Raw genomic sequence first — 15,719 nt, forward strand, 5'->3', positions numbered from 1 at the left:
TTTTATTACCTTATTGAATAGATTTAAAAAATTAAAATAAATATGTAAAAATATTTAAAGAGACCCCCCCCCCCCTAATTATTCAAAAAATAAAGTTTCTTTTCATGCAACTGTTTACTGGTATTATTGTTTCACCCTCGGCGTACGACCATCTTGCAAGCTAACGTCACACAGTCAAATACCTAAATTTGAACAAGCGGAAGTGCGACTGTCGCACCACCAACTAAAAAATTCTTACGGCAATCCGTGGAAACAGACGTCGAGACAACCTCCCGGAGGTTGGCCGAAGTTTAGCAAAGTTGATTTTCTTCCCTAATTCAGCGTTATTTTATAAGCCGCAGTTTTGGCTAATGTGTAACTCGTCACTGGATTTGATAATTACGCAATAATTGTAACTTGTGCGCAATCGGTGCTAGCCTATTTGTAAAGAAAAAAATATTCCGAACCGCAGAAAGCGAGATGGCGGTACCCATGGCCGGTGTAGGTGAGTGTTTTGTTCCAATTTTTACTCTCAAACACGTCAATTGCTCATCAAAAATATATTTTTTCATGCGCAAATAAATTCCCTCTCTTTTTTGAGGTTATTTTTGAGCGGATTCTGAGCCAAATTGTAAAATTGACAGCTCGCGCCGTTAGCGTAGGGCACGTCATATTTTTTCGTTCAGCCTCTATTATTTAAGATAAAGATGTTTTTAGAAGCCATGTGTCCTTGCACTTTATCTCAAAGATTAATAATGACGCTAATTTTACATTTGTTATCACATTAAAGCAATTTGTGCTCCGGAAAATTTTTTGCGCAATTTATTTCGCGTGTAACCTATATTTCCAGAAGCCATATTTCCATTTTTGTTAAATGCAATTTCCCAGTATGAAAAAAAGATTTAAAAGAATTTTTAAGTCATTGGGGATGCCAGGATTTAAATCCGGTTTGTGGAACTTTCGGGATTCGTAAGTGTTTTGGTAGGTCGGGTGTTACGCATACCGATTGAAATAGAACGAACAAAACCTTTAATTTCTTATTAATTTCCTGTCACACATAACCTATTTTAAGGTTAAGTTTTACGCAACAAAAAAATGGTCAAGTCGATTTTTTTTGTGGATTTATAAATCGCGCCGAGTCTGTTAGTATTCATTCATTTTTAAACCAAAATGTTGGATTTCGTTGCACATTAAATATGCGCATAAATTTTAAAATGGTTTGAATTCCCCGGTAAGAAAGTTTTCACTAAAATGAATGCCATTTTGGTTCTTTGTTCTTGAATCCTCGATTTGGTAATGAAAATTATAGAATTCCAATCCCTTTAAAAGCCGATAGGAGCTACCAAACGTAACCTCAAATTAATTAAAAACATCATTATATCGTAAAATATTCGCTTTCCCCTTTTCCCCGCTTAAAAAAAAGAATTCCTCTTTTTCCTCTTGTTTATAAAAAAGTTATCATTTTTTCTCGTTTTTTTGCTTAAATTCAAAATGAAATAACAGAACGCAGTTAGAAAATTCACCTATTTTTCGTTAAAATTTGGACTATTTGGTTTAAAATTGTATTATTTTGTTGAAAATTCATTTTATTTGGCGAAAATAATTTTTTTTTACCTATTTGGATCGTAATGTACTCTTTTATGGTAGAAAAGTAATTGTTTTTTGTTTTTAATATCATCTTTCTTTATTGAAAATTTAGCTGATTTATTAAACATTCCTATTTTTTGCCTTTTGGGTACAAAATTCATCCTTTTGAATTGAAAATTCCCCTTTTGGTTGTAAAGCAACCTGTTTTGGTTGAAAGATTTTTTTTTTTTATTTTGAAGTCTACTATTATATTCTTGGATTAAAACTAATCTATTTCTAGTCCAAATTTGAATTATTTTGTATGGAATTACAACAATTTTGTTTAAAAAATTAATATTTCTAAATCTAAAATTAATCTGTTTTGTTGAAAATTCACCTTTTTTGGATTGAAAATTCATCTTTTGGTGAAAAAGTAACTTTTTTTGGTTAAAAAGTTAATTCTTATGGATTAGAAAGTCTGCTATTATATTTATTTGTTTGAAAATTTAAATGATTTATTGAACATTCATCTTTTAGTTAAATTTTTTTATAAGTTATTTCTTTTGAATTAGAAAGTCTACTAGTATATTTTTGGATCGAAATTAATCTTTTTTTAGTTTAAATATTAATTATTTTATATAAAATTCAACTGTTCGTTTGAAATTCGTATTTTTTAGTCAAAAATTAAACTGTTTCTTTTTAACATTCGTCTTTTTTATAGAAAATTTGTCCCTTTGGTTTAAAAATTAATTTTTTTCAATTGAAAAATCTATTGTATTTTTGGTTCATAATTTGTCTCTAAAAATCAATTCTTTTGCTTGAATATTCCTTCTTGGGTGAAAATTTAATCTATTTGACTGAAAATTAACGTTTTTGTTGAAAATTCGTGTTTTTGGGTTGAAAATTCCATAATTTAGTTGAAAATTTTGTTCTTTTTTGGCTGAAAAATCTTTCTTAGCTACAAATTTGTCTTTTCTGTTTGCAAATTCATTTCTTATGATTAATAATACACATGCTTGATTGAAAACTTTTTAATTTTTAGCCGACATTTCAACTATTTGGTTTAAAATTTATATATTTTTTTTTGTTCAAAAATTTAACTGTTTTGTAACAAATTGTTCTTTTTTGGCTTGAAATTTCAATAATTTGGTAGAGAACTCAACTATTCGGGGTTGAAAATTTCTACTTTCAGGTTGAATATTCAATGATGGATTAAATTTCGATTTGTTTTTAGTTTGTCTGTTTTGCTTAGAAGTTCAAATCTTTGATTGTAAATGCAAGTTGTTAGTTAAAAATTATTTTGTCATTTGTTAATTAAAATATTTTGGTTTAGAAGTCCAATATTTTCTTTCAAACTTCGACTTTTTGACTTAAAAAAGACAATTTGTTTAAAAAATTATCCTGGTAGATTTCGAAGTTAATTTTTAGTTAAAAAACAGTTCTATTTTTTTGAAAATTTATCTTTTTTGTTTCAAAATTCAACGATGCTTCTTCATTTGTAAAAGTAGCTTTAAATTACTGTATTTAAATATTTTGTTGACAATTGTTTTTTTTTTAACTAATTTTTTTAATGGAAATTTAAATATTTTTTGGCTGAAAATTGATTGTTTTTAGTTGAAAATTCAAGTATCTGGTTGGAAATTAATGTATTTCGTTAAAAAACTCGTTTTTTTGTGTTGCAAAATCTTAAAAATTCAACAGTTTGTTTGCAATTTTTTCTCTCTTGACTGAAAAATCTTTCTCGATTGAATTCAATAGTTTTCGATTTAATAATTAATTTTTTGGCTGAAAGATCATGATTTTAATAGAAAATGCATCATTTTGGTTGAAAATTGAGCTGTTTTGTTGGAAAGTTTTTTTTTTGCTTGGATCAAAATTAATTTATTTGATGAGAATTTAAATTTTGGTTAAAAATTTTTTTTTTTAGTTGAAAATTAGTCTTTTTTTTAGAAATTAATCTTATTGATTGAAAATTCAATTATTCTAATAAAATAATCTCCACTTTAGATGAAAATTCTTCTTCGTGGTTTAAAATTCCATTTAAAAATTCATCAGTTGGTTAACAATTTTTTTCACTGAAAATCTATTTGAATTGATTATTACATCACTTTTAGTTAAAAATTCATGTCCGTGTTTGAATATTAATTTATTGAAATTGAATTATTTAACTTTTGTTTATAAAATTATCTTTTTTAGTTGAAAATTCGTCAATTTGATCGAAACTTATTATTTTTTAAACTTTTTGGTTTGAAATTTATGTATTCTACTTAAAAATTCATCACTTTGGTGGGAATTTTGTTGTTGTGGATAACTAATTTTTAAACTGTAAATTTAAGTATTTCATTTTTGTTTGAAAATTAATCTTATAATAATTATAATAATAATTATATCTTATAATATTATTTGTTAAAGCTTTCTAAATTAATCATATTAATTGAATTGTCAAAAACTGAAAAAAGTATGAATTATCAAAAAAAAAGACAGATACTGTGAAATGTGCGATAAATAAATAGGAATTTTGGCAATTTATTTGCCAAAAGAATAACCTTTAAATAGAAATTGAAGTTTATTTATAATGTTCCACAAATATTAGCTTAGAAAACTGGAAATTTAATTTAAAAAATAAAGTTATTTTTCAATTTCTCACTTTTTCTGACTACACATAAGTTTACTTTAAAAACAGAGTGGCCGCTGGACCGGGGATTTTTGATACCGGGAAATGACAGTGAATTTTTTTTATACCGGGAATTTTACACATTTGTTGAAGAAAAATCTGTCCACGTTCGATTTCAACAGTTTTTAAATAATTAGTTGAATTTTTATGTTTTTCAATTATGCTATTATTTAGCTTACAATGCGTAATTCAAAATTGTTTACTTAAAAAATTTTCCATTAAAAATTTTTATTTCTAAGCTTACGTTTTTAATTTAAAAAATTTTTAAATGCTTTCTTAAGGCCATGTGACAAGTGGGTCACGTGACCAGATTCCTACCTTACCGCCACTTTCTTTATTTCCCAACTTGTTTTCACACGAAGCGCTACATCGAGTTGAATATTTGGGATAATAGATAAGAAGCACTAAGAAAGGTGGGTCTGGCCCTAAATTTTAATAATTATTAAAAAAATTATTTACAACAAAAAACTTCTTTCATGATTATAATAATAATAATTTAAGACATATAATTAATTTAATTTAAGTAAGGTAGGAATCTAGTCACGTGGCCCGCTCATCACATGGCCTTAAAGACTTGAACAAATAAAAAGTAAAAGCCTTTGATGTTGAAAATTTTTGATAAAAAACATTTTTATTTAATAAATAAATTTTTTAACTTTATCTATTTTAAGTAATAAAAAATGAACAAACAATTAAATGATGTTATTAAATTAAAAATATTGTTTCAATTGGAAATATTCAATTTTAAACCCATTCAGTTTGAAATTTTTAATAAAAAAAAGATTAATTATTGAATATTTAGCAATATTTGAATTTTTATATAAAGCAAGTAAATTAAAACCAAATATTTGAAAGTAAAGGATCTTTAACTGAATTGTTTGACATAGATAGCCAGTAATCGTTAAAATTTCGAAGAGTCTTTAAATTTTGAACGTTACAATTTTAATTGTTATATTGAAAAATGCTAATTTGTAAGTGAAATTTTTTAATTTTGATGTATAATTTACAAAATGAACATTTGTAAAAAAAATTAAGTAATTTTAAGATATATTTAGGAGTTTTAAAAAGATTAAAAATTATCATGCAAATTTTATGAAGTTTTCTTAAAATCTTCTAGAATCTTTTTTTGAAAATATTTTTTAAATCTTTGAAAAACTTTTTAAATATTCTCTTAAAATAATTGTTCAAAATGAACAATTATTTTTGATCTTCTTATGAATTTTAAGAAAATGTTTTTATTCTTTTGAAGCCTTTCACAATTCTTGAAAAGAATCTAATTGTTTTGTTTAAAATCTGCGAAAATCTACATTTTTTTATATCAGGCTATCATTTCAAGTTTTGCTTTAAGTTTGAATTTTTTCAAAACTTCTAAATATCTCTTAAAATTACTCAAATTTCGCCTACCAATAATAAATATTCAATTTTTATTTTTACATCCAAATTGTAAAGAAATTTTCTAAAATTTGCAAGATTTTCTGAAAATTGTAGAAAAGATTCAATTCATTTTGACAGATTTAGAAGTTATGAACAAATTTCCAAAATAATTAAAAATTTAAAACAATTTCCAGATTTTGAAATGATTTTTTGAAGTTTTCTTAGGCTGTTTAAATTATTTAAAAAAAAAATAATTAAATTTCTAATTTAAGAAGTGTTCAGTCAAACATTTTTCAATTTTTCAATATTTGATGTTTCTAGCTTAAAATTCCTTAAAATTATATAATTAAAAAATTTTTAAAGTTCATTGATTGATTTTTTAATTTAGAGCATTGAAAATAATAACATGTATTTATATTTTTTCATATTGAAAAAAGTTAGTACCTTCAATTTTATACGCGTAAATTATTGAGCATTTGAATACAAATTTTTAAAAATTAAAAACTGTTAAATTTCAATTTTAAAAGTTCAAAATTTAACAGTTAAACTTTGAGTGCCTTCATTTGCTGTTCAGTTTTTATTACCTTAAGTGAAAAATTGTTTAGCTTTTGTGTTCCATTTTTTAAATTTCATTGACCGCGAAAAATGTTTGCGAATCGGGAAAAAACCGGGAATTTATTTCGTCGATTAAAACAGCCACCCTGCGTTTAGAAGAAATATTGCTACAGAAAAGTTTTTTTATTTGTCAAGGTGTAATTTACCTTTTACTCATTAGTCATTACAGAATAAATAAGATATTTCTAAGCATTTTTTGTAGACTTTACCAATACCAATTGTTTTATAGATTGCTATGAATTTACTTTAATATTACAGAATAATTTTACAAGTTTTTTTTTCGTCTCTGCTAATATAGAATGATAAAGTTTTCATTTTTTGTGATATTTAACAGAACTTTACTAGAGATTTCAAAAGGTTTCAAAATATTTCAAAGGTTTTAAAACATTTAAAAGGATTTTGAACGTTGTACAAAGATTTCGAAGATTTGAAAAAGGCGTGCACACTAGATTAAAAATATTTCACAACAATTTCACAAAATTGCAAGAGATTTAAATGATTTCAAAATTTAAAAAGAGGGTACACTAAAATAGATTTCAGGAATTGTGAAACATTGCGAAGATTTGATTGAAAAGATTTCTCTTAAGATTTCAAATAATGTAATGATTACAACTGAGAAAAAATATTTTACATATCAAGATTTCTATGAAAAATTTCACAAATATTTCAAAATATTTGACAAAGATTTCACACAAATTTTCCGAAGATTTTATAAAGAGAGCAAGAATTTCAAAGATTTGAAAAAGGCGTGGACAGCAAATTAAAAACTCTTCGCAATAATTTCGAGCATTTCCAAAGATCTTAAAAATTTCAAAAGAATTGAAAGATTTTAAAAAGGTTTAGTAGATCAGATTTCTAAGATTTCAAAACATTTTACACAGATAAAAAATATTTGTATGACTATAATTTTGAACATTTTAAAGTTCATTTTATTGATTTTTTAATTTAGAGCATTGAAAATGATAACGTGGATTTATATATTTTTATATTGAAAAATGTTAGCACCTTGAATTATATACGCGTAAATTATTCAGCATTTGAATACAACATTTTTTGATAAAAAACTTTTAAATTTCAATTTTAAAAGTTCAAAATTCCTTTTTAATTTACTGGGATTATTTATAATTGTTTTTTTTTTTTTAATATATTTTCTAGTTGTCCCCAGAAACTTTCGTTTACTGGAAGAACTGGAACAGGGCCAAAAAGGCGTAGGAGATGGCACGATAAGCTGGGGCTTAGAAAGTGACGATGATATGACCCTCACGCATTGGACTGGTATGATCATCGGACCACCCAGAGTAAGTTCAATTTTTATCCTTCATACTTGACGCAAATTGTAGCCTTGTGAGGAAAAGAGTCTCTTTTGTATTTAAATTTCTTTATATTTTTTTTTTGCAGGGGGTACTGAAAATTCTTGGCTATTAAATATGCTCAAAAATTGTCAAGTGAACAATTATCCCCTACCTCTAATTACATTAATTGAGCTCTTTGAGTAAATAATGTCGATTGTGCCATTATCTTTGTATCGATTGTGCGACTGGAACTTTTATTTTATGGATAATTGCTTCTTTTTTGCTGATATAATCTCGAGGCTATGGATATTTTAATATCGTGTGTAGAGGCTTTTACAATATAGATATTGTTTGGGAATTTCATTGGTTTTATATTTGATGTAGGGGGTGTGATTCTTTCGAGATAACATTATCAAGTTTTAGTTTTAATTTGTGAAAAATAAATTTTTTGCTAATACAAATTTTCGAACGAGAGAATTTATTTCCGATTCGGTTTTTATCAACTTTGCAAATAATTTCGATATTAAAATATTCTTCGGCTCTATAAAAACGTGACTGGATTCTTTCATATTTGAAGTAACTGATTTGCTTTTGCACACTTTGACGGCTTTCAGATAATGAAAATAATTGTTTTGTTTTTAATTTAACTTTTTTTTTTTATCTTTCCTTGAACGTGAGAAACATTAAATGATAGAATTGTCAGATCTGTAATTGACATTTGCGTAAAATTCTGTTACAGACTCCTTATGAAAATAGGATGTACAGTTTGAAAATTGATTGTGGTATAAATTACCCAGACGATGCCCCTAGCGTAAGATTTCTGAGCAGAATTAACATGAACTGCATCAATAGTACTACTGGAGCGGTAAGAATTTCCATTTTTAACTATTATTTATTGCCTGTATAATTCAGGGATCACAGTCTCCTTCCCCTATTCCTCGGTGTTATCCCTTTTTTTCATATTCTCGTAAAACTTTGTCGTTTTTTACATTTTCTCTTTAAATATACTACATTTGAGAATATAATATTTGAATTATGTGGGAAATTTCGAAGAGGAAAATAGTCTCGAGTTTAAAAATGATAATTTACTTGAAATTTACTGAAGAAACTTAATTGTAAATTTAATATTTACTTTACAAACGTAAATATATTATATATTATATTATTAGTATATTATATGTTTAAAAAATTATAAATTTTTACTTGACCGATTTGAAATTCAACTATTTAGGATTAAAGAGGTTTCAAAATGAAAAAAAAAATCAAACATTTTGTTTTCAACAGTTCAAGTTTTAACAGTTGAAAATTGAAGAAATTGATCGTTGAATTTTCATCTGTTGAAAATTCCATTATCAAGTTTCTTCTATTTTCAACAATTAAACATTGAACTTTCAATTTTCTTCAATTTTCAACAATTGAAAATTAAATTATCGAAGACTGAATTTTCAGCTTTCTCCAATTAAAAAAATTTAATTAAAAAAAATATTGAAAATGGAAAAAATTGAATTTTCAATTGTTGAAAATAGAAGAAAATTGATCATGTCATTTTCAACCGATAAAAATTCAACTGTTAGAATTTCAAATAAAAAAATTGTTTTATTTTCAATAAAAAAAATCAATAAAAACGAAATACATTAATTTGAACTAAACGACATGAATTTTGAAGGATTCACATAAAATTTTTAATAAATAAGATACATTTTTAACCAAATATGGAATAGTTGAATTTTGAAATAAAAAAAAAATAATTTTTAACAAAAATCCTTTTTTTTTAATTTTTCATTTATTTAATTTTTCAACATTTAAAAATTCAATTTTAAATGATTGGATTTTCAGTTTTGTTTTCAATTTAAAATAAATTAGTTTTCAAACTTTGAAAATTGAAGATTGCAAATTGGTGTTTCAACTGTCAAAATTAAATGGTTGAAGATGCAATTGTTGAAAATTATAACTAATAAATAAACAGTTGAATCAATAAAAAAATGTCGATGAAATGGATTTTTTCGAAAACGGGTCGCCATTAGAATGTAATATTTGGCAATTAAATGTTCTCCAAATTTGAATTCTTCAATTTTCGATACGTAGTAAAAAACTAATTTTTCTCCAATTTTCTGTTTTCCTTATTTAAAATCAATTCAATTTAAAAATGATGAAAATAAAAGAGAATGGAATTTGAAACTGTCTAAAATTGAAGAAATTGATCATTGAATTTCTAATAGTTCAATTTTCATCTATTGAAAATTTCATGATCAATTTTCTTCTATTTTCAACAGTTGAAAATTCAATTTGTTCCATTTTCAATATTTGAAAATTGATTTTTTTTAATTGAAGAAAACTGAAAATTTCGTTTTTGAAAACTTAATTTTCAATTAATGAAAATTAAAGAAAACTTCATTTTTAATTGTTGAAAATAGAAGAAACTTGATAATGGAATTTTCATATTTTGAAAGTTCCATTATCAATTTTCAACATTTGAACATTTGTGAGATTTGCAAAAAAGAAAATTTAATTTTCTACTTTTGAAAATTGAAGAAAATTTGATAATAGAATTTTCAACGGATGAAAATTTCATGATCAAGTTTCTTCTATTTTCAACAATTAAAAATTAGATTTCCTATTTTCATCAATTGAATAGTGAATTTTCAGCTTTCTTCAATTAAAAAATATTGAGAATGGAAGAAATTTAATTTTCAACTGTTGAAAATAGAAGAAAATTGATCATGGAAAATTTCAACTGATGAAAATTCTACTGTTAGAAGTTCAATTATCAATTTTTTCAACTTTAGACAGTTGAAAATTCAATTTCTTCCATTTTCAATATTTTAAAATTAAATTTTTTTAAATTGAAGAAAGCTGAACATTTCATTTTCAATTGATGGAAATTGAAGAAAATTGAAAATTGAATTTTTAATTGTTGAAAATAGAAGAAACTTGATAATGGAATTTTAAACAGATGAAAATTCAACGATGAATTTCTTCAATTTTCAACATCTGAACATTTATGAGATTTGCAAAAAATAAAAATTGAATTTTCAACTTTTGAAAATTGAAGAAAACTGATAATGGAAATTTCAACGGATGAAAATTCCATTTTCAAGTTTCTTCTATTTTCTACAATTAAACATCGAACTTCTAATTTCCTTCAATTTTCATCAATTGAAAATTATATTTTCGAAAATTGAATTTTCAGCTTTCTTCACTTAAAAAAAAAATCAATTTTAAAATATTGAATTTCTTCCATTGTCAATATTTTAAAATTGAATTTTTTTATTGAAGAAAGCTGGAAATTCAATTTTCAAAAATTTTATTTTCAATTGATAAAAATTGAAGAAAATTGAAAGTTTAATTTTTAATTGTTGAAAATAGAAGAAACTTAATAATGGAATTTTCAACAAATAAAAATTCAATGATCAATTTCTTAAATTTTCAAAAATCCCAATAAAAATGAAGTTTCAAACTGAAAAATTATTTTATTACCAAAAAATGCGAATTTTCAATTAAAAAAGATCAATCTTAAAAAAATGAAAGTTACATTTTTTGTTAAAAAATTAATTTTACACAAAAAAACAGTATATTTCACGAAACAGTTAAATTTCAATGAAAAAAATAAACATTTAATAGTAAAGTTCAATTTTTACCCAAGTAGTTTAATTTTCAATTAAAAAAGATCTGAAATTTTTCAATTTAGAACGGTTTTAATTAGAAATAATAAGTTTTAATTCCTTCGAATTTTAAATGATCGGATTTTTATAATTGTATTTAAAAAAAAACAATTATTGTACTATTTATTGTGATTTTCAACAGCTTAAAAACTTTAATTAACTTATTTTGAAGCAAGCATGAACTCAAAGTAAATATTTATTAATTTATACATTAAATGTTTACTATTTAAAAATCTGATCTAAAAGTTAGGTTAGAATTCGTTTTTACATTCCAATCGTCTATTATTCGTAGTATTTAAAAAATCTGGATAGAATTTATCGCTACATACATGAATTAAAGTTTATTCAAGCTGACAATGCATTCAAACTCACATGAAATAGTGAAATAATTGTTTTTTTTTTGTTTGCTTGTTAAAAAAAAAAAAATTGTGGACAAAAATATGTTGTTTTTTTCACTCTATAAGATGTAAATTTTACCTAAAACGATTTGTTTTTGATGAAGATGTGTTTTTAGTGTTTAATCATTATGTTAAATTTCACAAAACAATCGCGGTCATCACAGTGCCTATCGTCGTCGAAAAAGGTGAATAGGTGACAAATGGGTGATAAACAAATGTTAAATAAGACAAACAAGTTTTAATTTTTTATAAACCGAGAGATGCCCAGAAGTTTTTTTCTTTGATTAAAACAGCCACCCTGAAAATGGAGTATTTACATTTCCACTGAGAACTAATTTTCAATGTAAAAAAAAAGTAAAAACTATTGTTTTTTTTACAAAACCATTTAATTGTTTGCAACGTAGTTAATACCGTTACCAAATTGTTGATTTTTCAAACAAAAAAAGATAAATATTCTGCATTTTTAAAGCATAAAAGTTCAATTTTTAACCGAAAAATTAAGCAGATGTATTTCTACTGAGAACAATTAATTTTTAATTAAAACAACGATAAAAACGAATATTCTACAAAAAAGTTGAAATTTATACCAAATTTTTTAATTTTCAACGAAATAGTTTAATCCTTAACCAAAATAGATTAATCTTCAACTAAAAAGTTGAATTTTTAACCAAAAAGAGATGAAATTTCTAACAAAAAGTGAATTTTCTATCAAGAAAAAATTTTGAGTAAAAAATGAAAAATAATGTTAAGATAATTGTTCAATTTTCAACAAAAAAGATTAATGTTTATCACAAAATTTTATAGTTGGTATTTCCACTACAAAACTTTAATAAAAAATAAAAAATAGTTAGATTTGATCAAACAGTATATATTTTCAACATGTCTAGATTTTGACCAAAAAAAGACGAATTTTCAACAAACAAAAAAACACAATTTTTTAACCAAAATGTTTTGAATTTTTAACCAGAAATGGAGTAGATAAATTTTCATTGAGAATGAATTTTTAATAAAAATAAAAACGAATTTTCTAAAAAAAAAAACAGTTTAATTTTATACCAATTTGTTGAATTTTTAAGCCAAAAAGCCTAATTCTCTATCAAAGAATTTAATTTTAAAAACAAGAACATGAAATAACAATAAAAAAGTTAATTCACAATTAATCAGTTGACTTTTTTAACAAAATATTTGAATTTGTAGTTTAATAAAACTTTTTACAACGAAACGAATTTTTAATTTATTTTTTTTAACAAAAAAAAACGAACTTTCAACTAAAATTATGAATTTTCGACGAAAAAAAATGAAATTAAAAAAAATTCGTTCAGCTTTCAACCAAGCAGTGGAATTTTTATTGAATAATTTTTTGGTTATACATTTTACTATTTAGTTAAAGATTTAATTATTTGATTGAAAATTAAGTCTTTCGTTAAAAAGTAATCGTTTTTGGACGAAAAGTTCTATTATTTGGCAGAAAATTCATTTTTTTAATTGAAAATTCATATTTTTTGGTTTTACATACATCTTTTTTGATTGAAAATTAATTCTTTTTGTTTGAAAAGTCTATGATTGTATTTTTGTTCAATACATAATCTCTTTTACTTAAAAAACATACTTGTTGTGAAAATTCAACGTTTTTTTTAAAAAAAGTTATCGTTTTTGGTCGAAAATTTATACTTTTGTAGAAAATTCATATTTTTTTGTTGAAAATTTATGTTTTGGCAGAAAAATCTTTGTTTTATATTTGTTGAAAATCCACCTTTTATATTTAAACGCTAATAATTTTTATTGTGAAGTCTACTATTATATTTTTGGTGGTTAGTACAAAATTCTACAAATTGTTTGAAAGTTGATTTATTTTATTGAAAATTGAACTCGGTTCTTAAAAATTCACCTTTTTTTGTTTAAAATTAACCTCTTGGTTCAAAAAATCTATTTCGATTGAAAGTTAGTTCTTTTTATCAAAAACAAAAAACAAAAAAGAGTATTATATTTCTTTTTCAGAATTAATCTGAATTCAACTATTTAGTTAAAAAGTCATATTTTTTTTGTCGAATACTGATACTTTTTGGATTGAAAATTCTCTTTTACTTTAAAAATCGTCTTATTGGGTGGAAAATTAAACTATTTGATAAAAAAAAAGTTCAACTTTTAGTAAAAAAAATTCATCTCTTAGTTAAAAATTCTACTATTAGGTTGAAAATTCAACTGTTTTGTTTAAAAGTCATTTTTTTGGTTAAAAATTGATAATTTTTTATTAAAAGCTAATTATTTTTATTCGAAAAAAATTATATTTTTATTTTATAAACAATCAAAATTCAACTATTTTTTTAAAAAGTAATCTTTTTTTATCAAAATTTCAACTGATTTATTAAACACTTGTATTTTTGGATAGAAAATCAATCCTTTTGGTGTAAAAATCCTCATGTGTTAGAAAAGTAATCTTTTTTAGTTGAAAATTCGTCTTCCTTGCTTCAAAATTAAACTGGCTTGTAAAATATTCATCTCTTCGAATTAAAAATGTAAGATTATGTTTGTTAATGCGACTCTTCCTGATTGAAGTTTAATCTTTTTTGTTTGAAAATTCAACTGAAAAAAGGTGACCAAAGATGAGAAACCCCAAAATAGGAGAAAAAGGTAACAAAAGGCGAATAAGAGACACTCTGTGATGTCTGCAATCGTAAAAACACTTATGCAAAAATTAAAACACATTTTTAAAATTGTACCTGCTCTTTCTAGTTCCAGTTTTCGGCACCAGGTGTCGAAATCGTAGACCACCATTCTCAATAGCAGTTTTTTTTTTGTTTTTTTTTCGTTGTCCAGATTTGGTCGCTGGATTCTTGTTCAGGAGTTTTCATCATGTTGAACCTCTGTGATCCCTGAGTTTCTTATAATGAAATTAAGGGCATGCTCTTCGTGACCACGTGACCAAACTAGTCCCCGAATATGAGCATTTTTTTTGGTGTTCACTGTGTCCACACGGATTGAGATATCGTGTTTAAAATTTGACAGATTAAATAAAAAGCACTAAAGAACGTTTGTATACATCAATGTGTTTATAGTTTTAAAGAAAGTTTATTTATAAATCGATGAAAAAAGATATTACCATTCGAGTTATAGCACTATGCAGATAATTTTTGTTTTGATGCATTTCGGATTTCTTGGTTCGCATATATTGAGCACTGATACCAGTTTTGGACTAAATCGTCTAAACCTTAAAAAAAATTGATGTAAGCAATAAAATTTGTACATTCGTTGAAAATCAACAAATAAGTATCTGCATACACGTAACCTATAATTATTTTTGGAGCATTTTTAGCGATTTCTAGCGGAGAGAAAAAGAAACTTTGACCGTCGATAAAGTCGAGATCACGTGACTAAGTTCATTCATAAAATTTTTGTGTGGAGAATGAAATGATTTTCATTATTTTCAGTCCTCACTACGACCAAACGGATTGAGATATCGTGTTCAGGATTTAGGATGTTATACCGAAAGCACTGAGGAACGTTTGTATATATCAAAATGTTCATAATTACGAAGAAAGTTTTCGAGTAAAATACTACAGGAATTAGGAAATAAACTTTTAACGTCGATCCCATCTTGAGAAATGTGCTTCTTCAGAAAATAATTAAAATTTTCTAATGGTTATATATTCTTGTAGATTTTTTTGTACTGGTATGAAACAATTCCAAGACTAAAAATAAAATTTCGCCCGGGGGCGAAAGACAAGGCGGGTCCGACGCTGAGTCCCGCTGGTTGGTTCACTGTCAACAATAGTTATCAGCTGATCGATTCAACGTCAAGAATTATGGAAGTTGGTTGGAGAACTCCGACAAGTAAATTTTAGCACATTGCTAATGTTGCTATGTTTCCAATTTGAAATTTATCTCTTATTTTTAGGACCAAAAAAATGAAAATCATTTTACACCGAAATTTCATGTACGAACTTAGTCACTTGATCCCGACTTTACCGACGTTCAGAGTTTCTTTTTTTCTCCGCTAGAAATCGCTAAAAATGCCCAAAAAATAATGATAGGTTACGTGTGTGCAGATGCTTATTTATTGATTTGCAACGAAGGTGCAAATTTTATTGCTTATATTAATTTTTTTCAAGGTTTAGATGATTTAGTATAAAATTGGTGTCAGTGCTCAATATGAGCGAAT

The 15,719-nt window shown here is 24.9% G+C and overlaps 1 protein-coding gene across 2 annotated transcripts in view; it reads left to right on the forward strand.

Annotated features, from left to right (window-relative positions):
- The first annotated feature begins 252 nt into the window (after positions 1-252).
- Positions 253-15,719, forward strand: part of LOC117174584 (ubiquitin-conjugating enzyme E2 variant 2) — a 17,124-nt gene continuing 1,657 nt past the window's right edge. Inside the window, exons 1-4 of one of the 2 annotated variants that reach the window (XM_033363813.1) lie at positions 253-484; positions 7,364-7,506; positions 7,607-7,609; positions 8,240-8,365. In XM_033363813.1, the coding sequence (XP_033219704.1) occupies positions 460-484; positions 7,364-7,506; positions 7,607-7,609; positions 8,240-8,365 (297 nt within the window). In that variant the 5' untranslated portion in view covers positions 253-459. The remainder of the gene's footprint in view (positions 485-7,363; positions 7,507-7,606; positions 7,610-8,239; positions 8,366-15,719) is intronic. The other variant, XM_033363814.1, reaches the window with a different exon arrangement.

The sequence above is a fragment of the Belonocnema kinseyi genome, chromosome 6 (genome assembly GCF_010883055.1).
Source record: "Belonocnema kinseyi isolate 2016_QV_RU_SX_M_011 chromosome 6, B_treatae_v1, whole genome shotgun sequence".
NCBI lineage: Eukaryota > Metazoa > Arthropoda > Insecta > Hymenoptera > Cynipidae > Belonocnema > Belonocnema kinseyi.